Genomic DNA, 19349 nt, shown 5'->3' with positions numbered 1-19349 from the left:
GCAAAGAAATGTTAAAAGAATGAATGATTTCATGGTTAGGATTGCCCATGGAAGTCAGAATGGTGACTTTCATGCAAGAATTTGGGAAAGCTTCAAATCTGAGTGTTTCCTCTTGCTGCGATTTATAACTTTCGTCTTTTCATCCTATTGTACTAGTGCAGGGTCAAAATCGCACTTATCCTAATGCAGGTTCAGCCTCGGGGGCCCTCAACGTTCTACAATTTACATTGTACAACATAGTGTCAAGAAACCGCCCCCTAAACTGCCAAGCTGCACTAGGATACAGTGCACCAGGATACAGTGCACCATGCCTGGTGGGTTTCACCCTGTAGTCACACATTTTCCGCTGCTCCACTTGTGCGATTGTCATTGCTTCGCCGACCTACTCCGTAGTTTCTTAGGCCGAGGTTGATTCAGAGGCAGATCGACGCTCTACGGATACGTTTATGGTACCTTGCATAAATACAATTTACCAAAATCTGCCAATAGCCCCATATGCTGCACTATCCTATCCTGTCCCGGGTAGTTCCTAGAATCCGCTGTCTCCAACTAACGCCACGGTGATAAATGGTATACAGCGACTGCCCACCTTGGTGACTCGCGGGTTTCTCTCAAATTCTCGGGTAGCAATTATGTCTATCTGTTCGAAAGGCCAAATCGCCTTTTCCATTTCTCTATTGTTCACGCATGTGATTGCTCTCAAGATCTGGGATTCTCCAGCGAAGCTTGGAACTGCTATTCCCGCGGGCTGTCGAGCCGCTTTGTCGAGCGAGATCGCATGTCCGGGTCTGATCACCGCGACTGATATTGTGAACTCGGTGCCATTCAATGAGACTGATCTCGAGTCGTATTGCCAGTCTGGTTGCCGAAGTGCTATTCAGGTAAAACATTGTTGTTGTACATTATACGCTCAAAACGCGGCACTAATCCATGATCTAGAACTGGGCCTCCCTAGTAGGAACCAAGTGCGGCGATACCGAGTACAAGTTTGGCAATGTGACCAAACAATCTGGTAATGACATTGCGCTTCCCTTTCTCTGGGCACAGAATATGGCGTGTCTGGAAAACTCGTAAGATGATCCCAGGTTTGTACTGCACGTCGATTCACTGACAGTATCTGTACTAGCTCCGATGGGAACCTATGTTTGCCAACCGTAACCAACCACACGATTAAGCCATGTGAGGACTGCACATTGCAGTATGTTGCCGGTATGCTGAATTCAACATACGGACGGCAGCGTGTCTCGGATAAGGCCTACTCCTCTTTGCTATCGTCATGCAGCGCCTCTCCAACAAACTACCCGCATGGGACAGTCTCATTCCCCCCAGTGCCCTCCTCGTGAGTTTGTACAAGTGAAATATTGCAATTAAAGATGGCTGACAGATATACTCAATAGAACATCCAATTCAACAGCCAAATGTCTAGGCAAGGATTACACCGTTGTCAAGGGTGATACATGCGAGTCGATTGCCAGTGCTAACAAGGTCGCTTACTACCGCCTATTGAGCGACAACAGTCTGGATCTGAAATGTGCCAGTCTGATACCTGGAATGAACCTATGCATCGGTGACAGCTGCACCCTCCATACAGTAAGGCATCTTTGACCATACTCTATCAAATCTTGCTAACGAGTGACAGGTATCTGCCAATGAGACCTGCAAGTCCATTCTTGCCGGAAAGGACTTCACTATCGTTGAGCTTTTGGGCTGGAACCCCATCATCCACAGTAACTGCGATAATCTCAACTCTCTCAAGGGCCACACAATTTGTCTGTCACCTCCTGACTCTAAGGAATGGGATATCCCGCTCACAGTGACTTACAATGACACATTCACCCTGCCGTCCGGAAATTGGGGCTCTCTCCCGTCTGCCAGAGATGCCCCTAACGCTACACAAACTGATCCTTATGCCTTTGGTACTATTCCCAGGGTTACAGGCACTGCTGCTCTGGTTACTTCCACGCCAGGTGCTTCGGGGCCTGCTAGTGGGTCGGCAGTGCGCAGTTCCACCAAAGGCGCTGTGACTGGCGCATGAGACCAGGGTCAAGAGCCATGTCTAGTGTTCCAGGACCAATTTGGCAAATTCCTTCGGGGCCATAGTATTAAAGTGCTAAAACGGTTGCGGTGGCGCAATGATGTCTGAAGATAGACGTTAGCGTACGAAGGGATCCTGTGAAAATGCAAGCTTACTTCTCCACTTGTTGGCCCCCTCGTCGTATTCCGTCCCGTCCCTCTTGCCGCAACGGCTCCGGTAAAAAAGCTCGATGTAGACATTTCCCCTGTTGGATCTATCCTTCGCCAGAGTGCCAGGCATGGCAGGTTCGGCTAGTTCGCTTAATGGCTTGAGCGGGGTATTATACTCGGACCCCTAGCCTCTCCCGCACACTTTATTTTGAAGTCCCATAGCGGGGCACATATGGCCAATCACGATCTCTAATCCCAAGCCCTGGAATATTGCGGAGTTGTGTTTATCCAATCACAACCCCTTCCTTCAGCCATCCGATCATTAGCAATAGCGATCGACAATATGTACATATGTACATACTAGTAGAAAATATGAAACACACAGGGGCCAGCTTAATTTTGGACCTCGGGTCCTTCGTGGATTTGTGTGGCCAACATGCCACTCCACCAACTTATGCATGCACGAACGGCACATTATGTGAACCTCCAGTGCAAAAACCCCCTTTTCTTGGCATAGAACCTGATATTTTCCTGCCAAGACTATTTGGAGCTTATCGTAGGACTTTTCATGTGGAAAATACAGGGCATTTTACTACTAAATCATAACAAGAACCTCGGTTCCTGTTCAGGGCCTCATGGGGCCATATTCCTAGTTCGATCCTTTTGACTAAAATACCGCAACACTGTATTGCAAATCCCTCGCATCCCTGGGAATCTCATGGACTATTGTCTAATCAAGGATCCTCGGCCAGAGCTTCCACCTGACATTTCGCTCAGCTGACTAGCACCAAGAAAAGCTACGGCAAGCGGTTCCACAGTAGATGGCTCTACTCGATTCTCCCATGCGCTGTTGCCGTGCTCGTCTAACCAAAGCATCTTGATCAAACCCGTCTCGATAGCCTCGCGGTCCAATAGGTACACCACAACCTGGAATTCCAGCTCTTTAAGGGCCAAGGTTCTATCTTCCTCATCTTCTAGCTCCTCACATTGGGCCCGAATCTCATCGTCATTCTGGCACGACCGATATTTAAGGACACCGCTTTCGTTATCGATACCCATAAAATCCGTGATACCTGGCACTCGGACGAGAACCTGTCGCCAATGATCTAGCGTTCCGTCGTCAAAGGCGTAGCGGTTGCTATCGTCGAGGTACCGATTAGGACCGATCTCAGCGTCGATCATACCCTCGGCCTTCATATCTTCGTATTTTTCGCATAGGTTCTTATCGTAGCAAGTCCGAAGCCAGACTGTCTGCATAGTACCTTCTTCATTTGCACAAATATTTCGCTCATCGATTGATTGGTGAATGCTCAAAATTTCGATCTGCTCATTCGTGAAATTAGGGGAGTCTATCTGAGCAAGGACCAATCTCGCCCTATCATGATAGCCCTAACGGAATGTTAGTATGAAGTCGAGGAATTCGGCTAGAGAGGGAACCAGACAAATCGATCAATAAGCGACAACTCTTGATATTTCCACGCTAGTTGCTCCCATTGCTGGGGGCTCTCCTTTACTCCCTCAGGCCAATGTTCCTATTTAGATCAGTCAATAGAAACCTTCATGTGAACCTTGAAAGGAATTTGCTTACTGTGACATAATAATCAAATGGCAAGGCACCGTATTGGGCTCCCTCCTTCAATTCTTCTTCCGGCATTGTGAAAACTGCTTTTCCGGGGAAATCGCTTGTGGGGGGCCAAACAAGGGTATGTTTCAAGGTAAATGAGTGTGCAACGCGGAATAAAAGGCAGAGGGGAACCCCGCGCTAATAAGTTCCCCAAAAGGGGGCTGGTCTTGGCGGTTCTTATACGGAGTACATACAAGTTATTTGATGTTACAATCTCCTACAGATTTTGTTTGCTCTTCTGAAACTAGCGTTAGCGAGGTAGTAGAATTTTCTTTAGCTTGAAGCATTTGGGGGTCTGGATTATTGTTTGAATTATTAACGCTTGAATATAAATACTCAACAGCGATATGTATTCTCGATCGACGTTTTAGATTTCTTTCTTCTTCGAGATCTACCCTCAGAGACTCTATTATGCTGCTCTACACTCTAATTGTCCCTTTCTTGGTCTCAGTAGCACTGGGTCATTCTCGGGTCACCCGGCGACAGGACGGACCTATTGATCCGTCTACCGCGTCCGATTGTACTTATTATGACACGTCTAACGACAGTTCTCAGGACTGTGATTACTTTGTCGAATTATGGGGGATCACCCACGATGCTTTTGTATCTTATGTAAGTTGATAATCACACCTGAATCGAAAGCTCGACGCTCTAATTGAATCAGAACCCCTCCGTCAAAGCAGACTGCAGTGGCATAAAAGTTGGAAATTCATATTGTATCGAAGTGAACAACGGCCAGCCTCGACCATCATCTACGGTGACTAGCAGTGGTACACCTGCTCCTTCTCCTACTCAGAGCGGATTGATTGACACCTGCACGACCTTTTACAAAGCCGTTGCCGGTGACACTTGCGGCAAAATCGTGACAAAGTATGGAACCTTCACGGAGGACCAATTTATCAAATGGAATCCTGCTGTCGGAGATGATTGCTCTGCTATCTGGGCCCAGAACTACTACTGCGTTGGCATCCCTGGCACACCGACCTCTCGACCATCATCCACAGTGACCAGCACTGGTACACCTGCTCCTTCTCCTACGCAGAGCGGATTAATTGATACCTGCACCACCTTTTATAAAGCTGTTGCCGGTGATAGTTGTGCAAAGATTGCGAAGAAATACGGAACGTTCACCGAGGCCCAATTCATCAAGTGGAATCCCGCTGTGGGAGATGATTGCGCTGCTATCTGGGCCCAGAATTACTACTGCGTTGGCATCCCCGGGACACCAACATCTCCACCAGCTTCGGCCACGACAACAAGCACCGGAACACCAGGGCCCTCACCTATCCAACCAGGTATCATTGACACCTGCGCCCGGTATTACGAAGCACAGAGCGGAGATGATTGTTCCAGCATCGTGAAACAGTTTGGTTCTTTTGATTTCGAAGACTTCCTCAAATGGAACCCGGCCGTTGGTGCGGACTGCAAAGGCTTGTGGGCAAAGACCTACTACTGCGTTGGTATGTTTGAGTTCTCTTCTCCCTAAACAACTCCAGTTCTAATATTATCATTAGGTGTACCGGGTACCCCGACGACTCCCACAGCGACAGCAATTGTCCAGCCAACTTGTGCAGGTGCCCCGACTCCCACACAGCCAGGCGCTTTATGCAAATGTAAAAAATGGCACAAAGTTGTGAAGGACGAGGGCTGCGAAACCATCGAGAAGAAATACGGTATTTCCAATGATGATTTCGCCAAATGGAATACTCAGGTGGGCAAGGACTGCGCTACTCTCTGGCTTTCGTACAACGTGTGTGTTGGAGTTTGAGTATACATAGGCAACATGCCTTCTCCCTGGAGGTGGGGTCCGTATGTTTGCTAGTGCAAAGAGATGTAGAGCTTCTTCCCCTTAAACAGTGGACTAGACACGGCTGATGATTTATACAAATTGATGGTTCATTATGCCGCGTCACTTGATAGAGCCAGTCCGACGCTCTCAATTCTACATTAGGAATTACAATTGCCCTCCACATCGGTACCAAGCTCACTGCCAAAACAAAAAAATTGTATCGCTCTCTTGTAAAGCCCACTAAAGGCTATTCTGTAATATCATTCAGGGACGAGGTCTCAAACGCTGGAAAATGAGAGCTCGTGAATTGCAATAAGGTATCACTCACTCCCATCGTGACAGATATATATTGTGACCATGAAGAGAGCTTATGTTCCAACCACTATCGGAAAATGATATGGCACGCCACCAAAAAGCTTCGGCTTCATATGTCGATTTCCACCGTTACTTGCCGATCCGACTGGGTGGATAAATGTTGAGGGTTTCTGGGAGAAATTTAGATAAATTCAACCCGACAGGGATGCTCGGCAGAGCGATTGAGTAATTCAGCCCAGTGGGCGGAGAGAATATAAGCCCAAGCTAGGAAAAGTACTGAAATATATATTTTTCATCTTCGCTGGGGGGCCGATCCGAAGAAAGACAATCTTCCGGAAATTCAACAATCATTGAGGTTCGAGCAGCTAAGAATAGCTATTTAGGTATTACCTCAGGTTCAAGGGCACAATTCCCATCTGAAGTCCTCCAGATTGACTGACTGCCCATTAATTAGAAAACGACCCTTTTCTCCAAGCGATGTCTGCTCACAGATCAAAGACGTATTCGAGGGTAAGGGTCCTTGCTGAGAAAATATGGTATTTGTCCTGGAATATTTTTTAATTCAAGGCTTTCAGGTGAAAAGAAGGGAGATTTTTCAGCATGATCGAGATAAGATGACCATTGTTTCAAGCTCTTGCGGAGAACATAGTCGAATCTATCGTCATTCGGGCGGATCGCGTCGCTTATAGTCACCAGATGGCTGAATAACCTTGCAGATTGAGGATATAGACGGGAAACAGACAGGAGAAATTTTGTTGCAAAGTGAAAAGTAGCCTTGGAATGTCGGCAGGAGATAGAGGCCCGGGCCCCGGTAATCTGCAATTATGTGAGCATATGTGCAAAATTAAAGGCCAAACCCCATCAGTTAGGCATATGAGATGTCATTTATTTGACTTATTTTGTTTGATATCAAATCTGATGCAAAATTCCCTATTCTGCAGGATACGACAGATAGATTGAGAAACACAATTGCATATAGAATATTACCTTGACATATTAATCAACTTGACTTATGAAAAAAAGCCAAATTCATAGTGCTTTTTATATTTACTCCGTACATGCCTCCCTCCCTTCTAGTCTGGGAAGCATGTTGAAGTCTTTCACTCGTTTGATATACATGCACTGTCATTGGCTCCCGGGTGGTCCGGGGATAGCCCCTCATTTTGGAACATTGTTGAACATCATAGTGATTCACGTCTGCTTCAAATTGATCGATGGTGAGTTGCATGTGAATGACTCTATAGGTAATGTGTACTTAATTGAGTGCATTAGACTATGTATCTACACGTAGGTATGCACACCCTAGCATATCTAGTACATAGAATCATGACGTTGGTCTAAACTTGAAAAGTGTATTGTTTTGAATTTCCTGGAGACTCAAAGAAACTCAAATCGGATGGGCGTGTCCAGGCGATAGGAAGCGTGATATGGTGGGGGGTAATTTACACAAAGCAATGGGGAAAGGCAGCTGGGAAGAACATTGAATGCAGGCTTATGATGCAGGAACCGGGGATGTGGGAACCTCAATGCCGTAGGCCGCCTTGATGCGCTCCCGGCGTCTCTCTTCGTAGCCAGGGCCGTAGATACCTAGTGAAATTAGTACCGGTAGAGAATATCGCAACCCAGACAAGAAGCACATACCACGTCCTTCACCCAATTCCGCGACTGTCTGCTCCCCGGGAGTCTGGAATGCCTTGCGCAACGCCGTCCGGCGGTCGAACTCGTCCACCGAGGTGTCCTTCTTGTATCCGAACAGGGAGCCACCAGTGTACTCGAAGGCAGTCATAGCGGTCGACAGGGCGATACCGTATCCGAGAACAGCGGGGAGTGTGCGGACTGAGGTAAACCGAATTATTAGCTCCAAATACATAACCATATACTCAATTAAATCTAGTACTGACCTCGGAGACCGAGAATGGCACCAGAGAAGAAGCCACCGAGAGTGACGTTGTAGTGGTCCTCCTTCTCTCGCAGGTTGGCGGAAGCGGTCTTGATGAATTCATAGGTACCACCCATTGCCGCTGTAACATGTCCGGATTAGCAATTGAACTATCAATTAATATATAAAGAAGCTCATACCAAAGGTGGTGATGATACCACCGCCACGGACGAAGACACCCAGAGTTCCGACGTTCTGTTTGGTGAGCGTGTTCTGCACAGCCGCTGCGAAGAGACCAACGCTTCCGGTCAGCGCAGTGGTTTTCATGGCTGCTGAAATTGCATCCTTGGGGTGATAGCTGTGGTCTTCCTCGTGGTGCGCCATGATGTGTGTGTGATAGCAGGGATGGACTGCTTGCGGTATGGGACGTAGTTGGCGATAGGATTTTGGGGTCAGCTTTCTGCCAAGTCTGACCGCCGGGTATACCGCCCGCCGTTTCAACGGAGCTCTATGTGATTATGTTGATGTTTCTTTCCCATCAAACCTTTTGCTTAATGTATTTTCATCGAGCATCTTCCTGGATATTGCTTGCCATTTGCTAAGAGTGGACTTCGATCTAAAAGCTGACCATTCCGTGGAGGAGAGAGTTCCAAAGCTTGCCGCTGCTTGCTGCCAAGTGCAGTAGGCTCCCCGCTGTCTCTCCGCATACAGTGGCGATTTCATCATTTGACAATATTGTCATCACAGCTGAGCTGTCACATTGTGCGCATTTGTGATCTTCCATGAGGACCAAGTATTAAGAGAGCCAACACTTGATTAACGCGAAACCCAAGACCTAAAACGCGTGAGGCCTTCAGGTCCAAACACTGTACTTCATGGCGTCTAAACAGAAGGCCGGTAAGGCAATAACCTGGATCAGCAAATTTGCAATATAATTTGAGCAAATACTTACAACGTCTCTTGCCAATCATATAGGAAAGACTGCGCCGCGTCTCATTGAGGATGTTCAGCTTTATGATCCAGCACACGATCCAGACACAGGTCGTAATCTCCTCTCAGAAACTCCGCCCATTTATCCAGAAGGCTACAACGGCCCACCTGGGTTCATATCACCGGAAGCATGTCGACACCAATATGTCCTGAAAGAAGACCAAACTTTTATGTCAGAGCCAGAACACCGGAGAAGGCCAGGCACATCGTCTAAGGTCTCAGCCATTTGCACAAAATGCCGTTATCATCTTCAAGTGGTGGTCAACTACACCAGCCACATGAGCATGTTGGGTCAGAATCAGGGGAAACATTTGCACCATTTGGTCTATCAATCGGGACGGCAGAAGAATGGTCTTTTATCGCCGGAAAACACCACCAAAGGGCAGGTTGTGGAGACATATCACTACCAATGTTCCTACATCTCATGCTCGGCTATGGTATCCTTGAGGATTCTTTCACCGATTTTGAGCCCGGCATTTATCCACTTGATGACTGATAAAGAGTTGTTGCGGAAACGAGCCGAAGAGGCCATCGCATCGTATCCTGAGTCCATGGAAGGCATGGGAGATCCGCAGCCGTTCAATGTATTGGATAATCTGCGTCTGTACATTACCAACGCCCTACGAAACCCACAACGCAGCAAGCCTATCTCCTCCGTCAATAAGAGGTTTATGCACTCTTTTGGCGTGGAAGGTGCTGCTTGTAGAGAATTACTTGAATTTCTAGAGTTCATGTACAATAAGGTTTGTAATAATGATATGTTTTCCCAAATCGTTCACAGGCCTCGTTTTGTCTCCCGTTGTGTCTTTAGGGCTAGCTTGTTGTGTCGCATGTCGCTGACGAATCGATTTAGGATACTGGGGCATGGCACCCGCCTAAACCGACAGTTGACGCCGAGAAACCTTACCAAGATATGATGCGTCTCTTTCTTGACGACGTGACACATGAATTGCTAGTTCTGATACATACTCGGCCGGCTTCAGATAGAAGAGGATCTCAGATTCCTGACCTTCCTCCTTCTGCCATCCCCGTTATTTCTAGTGCTCTAGAAGCACAAGACTGTTCGTGGCCCAAACTTGACCCTAGGAATTCCAACTAATAACTGCTCCAGACCCGACAGCTTTCCGTTACAACGAATTCAAGATGGCTGATGCTCCGTTTGTGCACCCTATCCCCGAATTAATAGAACTGGATCTAACAGGTGCTTGCTTTTTGTTTTTTTTAGTTACTATGAGGACCTGGGGGTGATGGAGGATATGTCAACATTGCCTGTCATTGAAGCATACAAGCGACAGGTCTCAAACGATCCTGATAGGACCCCGATATACTTGTCTGCTCTCAAGGCTATCGGCGTTCTGCGTGGTGGAAAAGACAAGGAGATCATTGACACAGCCGTCCAGGAAGCTTATGAACAAGGAAAGTACAGCGTTGAGGACGTTGTGGACGCATATCAATACTTCAATATCTACCTATTCGATCCAAACCTCACCGAAGACAGCATCATTGGAACATTCTATGCTTTCCTCAGCTCTACAACGCAAGATGCCCAAGCGCGTCAGCACTTGTGGCGGATTGGAGACTCCAGGAGAAGTGCGCGCATCAAAGCGGCATCAGAGGACCGTGTGTTGATCCAGCCATATTGTCTCCAAACTCGAACGCGCGCTAATTTTGACAATAGGTGTGTCTACTGTTGAGCAAGCGAATATTTTCTTGGGGGTCGAGGATCAGACCCCGGATGATTTTGTCATGACTATGTACACTGCAAAGGTGTGTTTTCCGACCGCTTCATTTGTGGGTTGGATGCGAGCTAATATTGTTATCAATTATCAATTAGGTCAATGACAATCCGCTTACCAAAGAATTGGCGAAACGCGCCGTCGCGCTGATTGCCGAGTCCCGCAAATCGGTCGCATTGAACCATTTCATCAACACTGGGGAGATGATTGCCGGTGAAATGGACATTGGTGATGCCTATCGTCTACTCCAAATCCCTGATCGAACTGTGGACGATGGGGCAATCATTGCTGCATATACAATTTGCATCGATGAAAACCCAGGGGATGCCGAGAGATACAATCAGGCTCTGACAATTATTGCCAAACAACTGGACAGCTCCACGTTGAGGAATATGGCAGGTATCTCCAACGAGCCTGATAGAAGCATGGAAAATTGGCCGGTCGGATTACAAAACATCGGCAATACATGCTATCTCAACAGCCTATTGCAGTTCTATTTCTCCGTCCGTCCTTTCCGCGAGTTGGTCTTGGAATTTGAACGCTTTCAGATGGATCCTAATGACGAGGAAGGCCTTGCAAAGAAACAAGTGGGCTCTCGGAAGGTGACGAAGACGGAGGTCGAGCGATCTCAGCGATGTAAGCTTTATCGGTGCTAATTCCTATATCCCTTAAACTGACCCATTGCTTAATAGTCCTCAATGAGCTCCGGACTTTGTTCCGTAGCATGATCACCTCATCCCAAATCTCGGTTACTCCCGCCCAGGAACTTGCTCGGTTGACCTTGATTAGCCCAAGCAACGAGGCGGCAATACGTCGTCGGTCGACAATCACTGCTTCTAGACCCGACATTATTGGTGATATTGACGGTGCTCCTATTCTGGGGCCCCTTGGGCCTCCACAGCCCCTTCTCGGCGGTCGGATGGAGCCGGTTTCATCTTCTAACCAAGTTGAACCCGTACCTATTCAAACCTTGACCGGCAGCGATGATGGCAGCGATGCAACATTGGTCTCAGATGATAGCATGAACGATGCACCTGGACTCTTTGTTGAGGACAAGGAGAATAACCCGCCGGACCTGGATCAACTTTCAGATCAAGCAGAGGCAGGGTCTGATCAGGAGATGAATCTCGACCCAGACGACAGTGTATCGACCAATCTACCGCCGCCCATACCTCCTCGCAACATCCCGCAAGTTGATCGAGAAAAGCAATTGAAGGAGGAGGTGGAAATTGGCGCCCAGCAGGATGTGACAGAAGTCATCAACAACGTTCTGTTCCAGAGCCAGTGCGCCATCAAACCTCGAGGTATTGGCAATGACGGTGAACAGCTTGACCAGATCAAAGAGTAAGTTATGAATAACCGTCTATTAAAGTATATGTATTAACACCTCTCATCAGCTTGTTCTACGGCCAAACCCGCTCTTACATCTCTACTGAGAAAGGCACTCGTTCGAAGGATGAGCGGTGGTGTGATATCAAAGTCGACGTTGCTCATGGATCTCGAAACATCTACGATGCTATCGATGGGGCATTTGATATCCAAAAGATTAGTGTGGACAACTCTGTGGCTGAGCAGTTCGCTTCCATCAGCCAGCTTCCACCTGTTCTCCAGATCCAGGTGCAACGGGTTCAGTTTGATCCTGTGAAGAAATGTTCATTCAAATCTACAAACCACCTCGAGTTGCTTGAAACTATCTACATGGATCGATACATGGACACCAAGAATCCGGATGTTGTGGATCGACGAAATCAATGCTGGGAATGGAAGGCGGCCCTGAAGACGCTCGAGGCCCGCCGAGAAGATCTTCTCAGGGCAAAGGTATCGAAAATTCACAGTAAATGTGCCCCTAATTTATATAGCTAACCTTTTTTCTTCCCTGCAGGAGGGCAGTGGCGTCGACATGGCAACATTGTTCCGCAAAGTCAAAACTGCGCTACAAGATGTGAACTCCATTGAGACTGACTTTGAAACTGGAGCCGAAGCCGAAGTCGAAGTCGAAGTCGAAGTTGAATCTGATCTCATGAATTCTATGGCTAGTATGGAGTTACTGGACGAACTTGAGGGCCTTGCCCACAAGGCAGAGACCGAACTGCAAGGTAAGAGTTCTAGCACCACGGCCTTGAAACAGATATGTTAACGCGTTGAATCTTTTTCTAGCTGTCAACCAGGAAATCAAGGACACGCAAACCATGATTTCCAGCCAATTTGCTGATTTTGATAAACTCCCATATCGACTGTACGCCGTTTTTGTGCATCATGGGTCGGTCTCGTTCGGTCATTACTATATCTACATCTTCGACTTTGACAAGAAGATATGGCGCAAGTACAATGACGAGTACGTCACGGAGGTCCAGAACGTGGATGAGATCTTCAAGAACGACTCAACCAGCAACCCTCCGACCCCGTATTTCCTTGTTTATGTCAACGATAGCATGAAAGACCGTCTGGTAAACCCGGTCTGTCGTGAGATAGACAACATGGTCGACCTACCCAATCTAGAACTAGCCACCACCATGGAGGGTGTTCAGCCCACCAATCCTGGGCCCGAAATGAATATGGCACCCCCATCCTATGAGGAAGCTTCAGCCATTAATGGAACTCCAGGTACGGGAAACACAGAATCCACCAATGCGGAGACCACAACATGGCCCCGTTCTCGTCCTGCGACTGACTCGGAGCAGTATTGGTAGATTCCAATGCCACAGCAGTCGATGCGGCAGCTGTCAACCCTCTAAAACGCAAGAGTTTTGACGCTGAAGTGAAACCAACCCATCCAACTTAATTTCTTACGATGTGGCACCCACCTGGGCAGCATGATAACATGATTGCATGATTTCTCGATTCTCTTATGTCTGCACGTGGATATTACTGCATTGCGAGGTGTGAACTGTTTTTGTTATCCAGCATGTACATACGCTGAAGATACCATGGAGTACTTGTAGAGTTAAGATAGTCACAATTGATCTCCTCTATGTTTGGCCTAAGCTTTTGCTACCTTCCAAACTAGGAAGTTACCCCAGATGAACATGTCAGGTGACTTCATAGTGCTGACTCAGCACACTGCCGAAAGGTTAAGCCGCGGGATCGGATACGGATCGGCTGTGGATTTCGGCAGCGGCAAGAAGAGAAGTCTGCCGGTCTAGGGGAATTCTGAAGGTAATGAGTAGCAAAAAAAAAGAAATAAGACATCTAAGATTCGACGCTGCTTGGTCTGGGATATTTTCTAATAGTTAGTGACCAAGTTTAGGGGGCCCTGGGGCTAAAAGTATTGAGATCAGGGCAATTCATAGTGAAATAGCCGGGTATCCACATTTCCGGGGAAAACGAATATCACTCGGGAATGGTTCCGCTCTGACTGCCGCTCGGGAATATAAGAGGTGGCTATTGCCGTTGTCACGACAGGACGCTTGTTTGATCTTTTTTCTAACCTACTGTGCACTTGGGTTAAGTTGGCACTGTTATTTTTTTAATCTCGAAGTATTTCACTATGCCTTCTCAAGTGGCAACATGCCTGCGCCTCGCGCGCCAGTTCTCGGCCAATCCCGCCCAGGTAAGTCATTTACTAGTAGCTCATATCGCCCATGTCGCCTTTTGAGTCGCAGAGACTGACATTCATTGCCTTTAACCAGCACCAACGTTTCATGGCCCGCGCATTCTCTAGCAGCGTCCGCCGATCTGAGATCAACAAAGTATACCCCTCCGCGGAGCTAGCAGTCAAGGACATCAAGCCCAACTCAACTCTGCTTGCCGGTGGATTCGGGTTGTCTGGTGTACCTGATTCACTGATCAACGCCGTCCTGGCGAATCCCTCCATCACTGGTCTGACCGTGGCCAGTAACAACGCCGGTGTGGACGGAGCCGGTCTGGGTCTGCTCCTCAAGTCCAAGCAGATCAAGAAGATGATCGCTTCTTACGTCGGCGAGAACAAGACCTTCGAGCGCATGTACCTGACTGGTGAGATTGAGTTGGAGCTCTCTCCTCAGGGAACTCTGGCTGAGCGATGCCGTTCCGGCGGTGCGGGTATCCCCGCCTTCTACACACCTGCCGCCTTCGGTACCGTGGTGCAGACCGGTCAGGTGCCTCTACGACACAACCCCGACGGCACAGTCGCTTTGTTCAGTGAACCTCGTGACACCAAGGTGTTCGACGGCAAGAGCTACGTTATGGAGGAGGCGATCAAGGGTGACTATGCTTTCGTCAAGGCCTGGAAGGCTGACAAGCTTGGAAACTGCCAGTTCCGCTACGCAGCTGCCAACTTTAACGGTGCCATGGGCCGTAACGCTAAGATGACCATCGTCGAGGCTGAGCACATTGTCGAGCCTGGCGAGATCGATCCCGCTGCCGTCCACCTGCCCGGTATCTACGTCAAGCGTGTCATCCAGAGCACCACCCCTAAGCAGATCGAGAAGTTCACCTTCGCCAAGGAGGAGGGCGCTGACACCTCGGCTCTCGGCAAGGGTGAAACCGCCAGCAAGCGCGAGCGTATCGTCCGCCGTGCCGCTAAGGAGTTTAAGAACGGCATGTACGCCAACCTCGGTATTGGTATGCCCATGCTTGCTCCCAGCTTCGTCGACCCCTCCGTCGAGGTGACCCTGCAGTCTGAGAACGGTATCCTCGGTCTCGGCCCTTACCCCAAGCCTGGTGAGGAGGACGCCGATCTCATCAACGCCGGCAAGGAGACTGTCACTCTCAAGCCCGGTGCCAGCTGCTTCGGCAGTGACGAGTCCTTTGGCATGATCCGCTCCGGCCGCATCGACCTTACCATCCTTGGTGCCATGCAGGTCAGCGCTAAGGGTGACTTGGCCAACTGTATGTTTCCCCAACCTTCCTCCATTTTCTTTTTGCATATGACTAACTTTCTCTCGCAGGGATGCTTCCCGGTAAGATCAAGGGCTTCGGTGGTGCCATGGACTTGGTGTCCAACCCCTCTGCCACCAAGGTCGTTGTGACCATGGAACACACCGACAAGAAGGGTAACCCCAAGATTGTCAAGAACTGCGAGTTCCCTCTGACTGGCCCTGCCTGTGTCAGCCGTATCATCACTGACCTCTGCGTCTTCGATGTTGACTTCTCCCATGGCTTGACTCTTATTGAGATCGCCGATGGTGTCACCGTCGAGGAAGTCAAGGCTAAAACCGATGCCCCCTTCAAGGTTGCCGATGACCTGAAGCCCATGCTGTAAATTTGCATTTGATTATTCAAGCGTTTTGTATATAGCAATTAGGAGTTGGATTGTTTGAAATTTCATTCCCATGGACATATCCTGGACATGCATCAAAAAGCACATTGGTCTGAATAAATCTCGTACATTTGAGTAGGAAATATAGTAGGTATACAATAAACAAAAAAAAAAAGAGACAAAGGTATTGGTACATGTCATGCAACCCATCAAATCAAAACCCCATAATGCTCACCCGAATCCAGTAAGATAATGATAAATCAAGTTTTCCCCAGTTTTCCAACATCAAAACCCCAAAAATCTATACACACAGCAATAATAGATGCATTACGTCAAGCGGATAATACCAGCCAACCTCTTCCGTAACCGGCCAAACCAATCGCGGTTCGGCGCCTCCGCAAACTCACGTACAACATTGTCATAGTGATCTGGGTTACTGGCCGGTCGGCGCAGCTTCTCCGGCATAGGATATTTGCGCGCGTAGCGGTTGTTCAGCAGCGATTCAAGTGCATTCACGGATGACTCGGAGATTGCTGGGCTGGACTTCCCTGCTGGCTGGAGACGGGATTCAATGTAGGACTGGACAGAGACTGATGCTGGGCGGACTGCGTCCGAGGGCCAGTGTTTGAGGATGTGGGCGAGGCGGGTTTGAAGGGAGCGCGCGTTAAGCGTCTGGTTGCTTTGTTAGGAAATTGTTTGGGATTGAACGTTGGGGGCTTGTCAATGCTCTTGTTTGGGATAATTCAATGTTGAATCAGATACTCACAGGTGTTTTAGCCATGGTGGACAAGAGATATCACAAAATAATTGTGGTATAGGGGAAAGGATATCAGTTTTCAATGAGGCGAAAGACGGGAACAGTCTATTTTGGCCTGGCGCATCAGGCATACACAGCCACATCCATTCCTGTTGCCTTCCATCAACCCCGTCATTTTCCCATCCCCTTGTACTCTTATTATATCATTTTTGCGTTCAAACCTAAGTTGTTTCTGCCTCATTTTCCTTTCTGATTCTATTCAGGGTCGCTTCCCGCTCAGCTCGCCATGAGCTCGCAGCGATATTCACGGGTATGCAATCCCCTCCGCTGATCTCCTATCAGAACAACCCCCGGATGGGACCCCACGGGAAAATACTGACTGTTATGTGTCTAGGTGAATCCCCAGGATGAAGAGGAAGGACCACATTCCTATCCGCTGAGCACGCGACCCGAACATAGTACCTCTTCACCTTCTTCTTTCCGTTCCGGATCCCGCTCGTCGTCACCATCGTCGAGACGACTATTACGCAGCGATCCACAGCACGACGATGATGATCAGACACTGGCTGATGCCTTCGGCGACGAGGACGAGTCTGACGATGATAATGAGCCAGATGATAGGCAGCGCTTGATGCGAGCCGACCCCGACTTCCGTGCTCCCCCGGACAACGGCCATACCGCCACAGCGTCCTCTTCGGAGTCGATGGACGCTGCACAGGATCAGACCCAACCAGGGCTTCTCAGGCGGCCGACCATATTGCCTGCTTTTACGACACCATCTTCTGGGGCGAGTCGGCAGGTCGCTTCATCGAATGATGGAGTCTTTGCCAATCTTGCCGCCAAGCCAGAACGGGGTGAGAAGAATGATGATCTTCCTCCTGTAAGTTGATAATTGGTGTTTTTTGATATATTTGAAAGACCTGTTTACTGATATTTTATTTAGTCATACGAAGAAGCGGCCGCTGATGCGACACCGCCATACTGGGAGACCACCATCGTGGCTCCTGGTATCTCGTCTGACGAAGTCTATGTCGATGGACTGCCTGTTGGATCTGTTTTCTCATTTGTCTGGAACGCCATGATCTCAATGTCATTCCAGCTTGTTGGCTTCTTGCTGACATATCTCCTCCACACCACCCACGCCGCAAAGAACGGCAGCCGAGCGGGTCTCGGTCTCACTCTTGTTCAATACGGCTTCTACATGAAAGGTGGCAGCGAAAATTCGGGCTCCGACGGTGGAGGTACAGAATATGTTCCTCCACCTGACCCCAACAGCCACAACTTCGATCCAAACTCGGTTGGTGAGAGTGGGGGAGGCGGTGGAGGTAATGGCGCCATAACTGGCATCAGCACCAGTGAATGGATTTCATATATCCTCATGATTGTTGGTTGGTTCATTTTAATCCGTGCAGTCAGTGACTTCCTGCGGGCACGACGTCATGAACAGCTTGTGTTGCAGAGTCCAGATCGCGGTCTAGGTGTACCAGTCATTGCAGAAGGTGAACGGTCTGAGACTGTTGTCTAATATCGGTATACATGGGATTTTCACTTGGTCGGGTGTTTTAGGCCAAGGACATAGACATGGAAATGTCTGGCGTTGCAGCATGGAGTTTCTTTTTGTATCGAGACCCCCCCAGGAGTACTGCCTCCGGATTGCATTCCTTCAATTTTTTTCCTTTCCTTCTTTATCAGATCATACTACTTTTATTTCAGGCCGTGTAGCTTTTGTGAAGATACCAAATACATGAAATATGAACAATAATAGGAGCCAACTATGTAGCGAGGACCGCAATACCCTAAGGTCGAGTCTTCTTCCATAATACCACTATGTTGTAAGTACTTCAGCAGCTTTTATAACCACCGCCTTAGTTTCCTCGTCTAAGATTCCCTTTGTGCTTAAAGCCCGCAATCTCTCTCCCCCACAATTGCCAACGGTCCCACGTCAGCCCATCCTATCTCGCCCACAATTCCGTCTTATCATCTAATGCCGCCGCCCAGTGGCGCCGCAGCTCCTCATAGTCCGCCTCCCACAGTTCCCGGCCCCCATCCCGCATCCGTGTCGCTGTTACTCGGACGTCCAGTGCCCACACCTGCTCTGGCAACATCATATGCGCTTTTAGTTGGCGGGGTTGGGGTCTCTTGCGCTCCAGCACATCGCGGCACGCATAGAAGACCCATATAGGATGTACCTCGCCTTTACCTTTCGTTGCTTTCAGCAGCGCAGCCGAGAAGACACTGAGAAAGTACACGTCAGCGCTGCTACCTAATGTACTATGAGTAGAGTTATCTTCCGTGCCTGAACCACGCACACCGTCCCAGTCGCGCCAGGCTTCGAGGATGTCATGCACATCGCGCCACTGCACGCTGTACAGCGGTAGTGTGTGCCATTGTAGCTTTCCATCGGCTCTCATGTAACTACAGAGTTGTCGCTCCGCATTAGATCCTACGCGTACATTCAGCCGTGTCGGTGGCTACGCGTGAAGCGCGTCGAGGGGGGCAAAGTGGGAGCCGCGAGAAGCTGGAGAGGTGGCTACGGCCGTAAAGAAGGCATCCCAGAGCTTTCAGAGCGCGTGGCCGGGGTCTGAAGGCGTAGCCACAGAGTTGACAAGATTGGCAGCTGTCTCGTCTTGCGCCGGCGCCGAGAAAAGGTTGCTAGGGGTTAGGAAGGCTTGGATTGGCGTTGAGAAGGGATTCAGGGGGTTGCTGCCTGGAATATCCAAAATAGTTGTCATTTTAAATAAAGTTGAAGTTGGTGGAAATGGTGTTGGCCATTGGTGAACTTCCCCTCAGTCATGAGCGTCTGTTGGGGTTTGGCGGCCCCAACGGCGATAATTTCTAGCATCAATTGTACTAGTGACTTCAGTTCTACCTACAATCCTCAAAAATTGTAGGTAGT

At 48.8% G+C, this 19349-nt stretch overlaps 9 protein-coding genes across 9 annotated transcripts; 5 read left to right on the top strand and 4 right to left on the bottom strand.

The window, feature by feature from the left end:
* Positions 1–632: 632 nt before the first annotated feature.
* On the top strand, positions 633–2035 carry N7479_001972 (LysM peptidoglycan-binding domain-containing protein; the record flags this gene model as incomplete). Its single annotated transcript, XM_057249669.1, has 5 exons — positions 633–881; positions 940–1070; positions 1115–1339; positions 1398–1590; positions 1640–2035. 5 exons carry the CDS (start codon positions 633–635, stop codon positions 2033–2035), a joined length of 1194 nt encoding a protein of 397 aa, XP_057114101.1.
* Positions 2036–2907: 872 nt separating this feature from the next.
* N7479_001971 (uncharacterized protein) lies at positions 2908–3838 on the bottom strand (the record flags this gene model as incomplete). Its single annotated transcript, XM_057249668.1, has 3 exons — positions 2908–3573; positions 3627–3716; positions 3773–3838. The coding sequence occupies 3 exons, from the start codon at positions 3836–3838 to the stop codon at positions 2908–2910; spliced, it is 822 nt and encodes a 273-aa protein (XP_057114100.1).
* A 381-nt stretch (positions 3839–4219) lies between these two features.
* On the top strand, positions 4220–5576 carry N7479_001970 (LysM peptidoglycan-binding domain-containing protein; the record flags this gene model as incomplete). The annotated part of the gene is made up of 3 exons (XM_057249667.1): positions 4220–4420; positions 4473–5268; positions 5323–5576. The coding sequence occupies 3 exons, from the start codon at positions 4220–4222 to the stop codon at positions 5574–5576; spliced, it is 1251 nt and encodes a 416-aa protein (XP_057114099.1).
* A 1828-nt stretch (positions 5577–7404) lies between these two features.
* On the bottom strand, positions 7405–8175 carry N7479_001969 (Tim17/Tim22/Tim23/Pmp24 family protein; the record flags this gene model as incomplete). The annotated part of the gene is made up of 4 exons (XM_057249666.1): positions 7405–7499; positions 7554–7748; positions 7814–7933; positions 7992–8175. The coding sequence occupies 4 exons, from the start codon at positions 8173–8175 to the stop codon at positions 7405–7407; spliced, it is 594 nt and encodes a 197-aa protein (XP_057114098.1).
* Positions 8176–8666: 491 nt separating this feature from the next.
* On the top strand, positions 8667–13207 carry N7479_001968 (ubiquitin-specific protease UBP2; the record flags this gene model as incomplete). The annotated part of the gene is made up of 11 exons (XM_057249665.1): positions 8667–8688; positions 8767–9524; positions 9635–9842; positions 9893–9938; positions 10007–10401; positions 10460–10548; positions 10616–11153; positions 11210–11861; positions 11915–12335; positions 12400–12613; positions 12675–13207. 11 exons carry the CDS (start codon positions 8667–8669, stop codon positions 13205–13207), a joined length of 3876 nt encoding a protein of 1291 aa, XP_057114097.1.
* A 797-nt stretch (positions 13208–14004) lies between these two features.
* Positions 14005–15699, top strand: N7479_001967 (3-oxoacid CoA-transferase; the record flags this gene model as incomplete). The annotated part of the gene is made up of 3 exons (XM_057249664.1): positions 14005–14067; positions 14147–15326; positions 15386–15699. The coding sequence occupies 3 exons, from the start codon at positions 14005–14007 to the stop codon at positions 15697–15699; spliced, it is 1557 nt and encodes a 518-aa protein (XP_057114096.1).
* A 324-nt stretch (positions 15700–16023) lies between these two features.
* N7479_001966 (ubiquinol-cytochrome c reductase complex assembly factor 2) lies at positions 16024–16477 on the bottom strand (the record flags this gene model as incomplete). The annotated part of the gene is made up of 2 exons (XM_057249663.1): positions 16024–16368; positions 16463–16477. The coding sequence occupies 2 exons, from the start codon at positions 16475–16477 to the stop codon at positions 16024–16026; spliced, it is 360 nt and encodes a 119-aa protein (XP_057114095.1).
* A 262-nt stretch (positions 16478–16739) lies between these two features.
* Positions 16740–17978, top strand: N7479_001965 (metal homeostatis BSD2 family protein; the record flags this gene model as incomplete). Its single annotated transcript, XM_057249662.1, has 3 exons — positions 16740–16763; positions 16848–17333; positions 17397–17978. 3 exons carry the CDS (start codon positions 16740–16742, stop codon positions 17976–17978), a joined length of 1092 nt encoding a protein of 363 aa, XP_057114094.1.
* Positions 17979–18405: 427 nt separating this feature from the next.
* On the bottom strand, positions 18406–18864 carry N7479_001964 (uncharacterized protein; the record flags this gene model as incomplete). The annotated part of the gene is made up of 1 exon (XM_057249661.1): positions 18406–18864. The coding sequence occupies one exon, from the start codon at positions 18862–18864 to the stop codon at positions 18406–18408; it is 459 nt and encodes a 152-aa protein (XP_057114093.1).
* Positions 18865–19349: the final 485 nt, after the last annotated feature.

This window comes from Penicillium vulpinum, assembly GCF_028829585.1.
Source record: "Penicillium vulpinum strain IBT 29486 chromosome Unknown utg000001l_segment0_segment0, whole genome shotgun sequence".
NCBI classification, from domain to species: Eukaryota; Fungi; Ascomycota; class Eurotiomycetes; order Eurotiales; family Aspergillaceae; genus Penicillium; species Penicillium vulpinum.
Note: the sequence above shows the minus strand (reverse complement) of the source record. Positions and strands in the feature narration are given on the sequence as shown.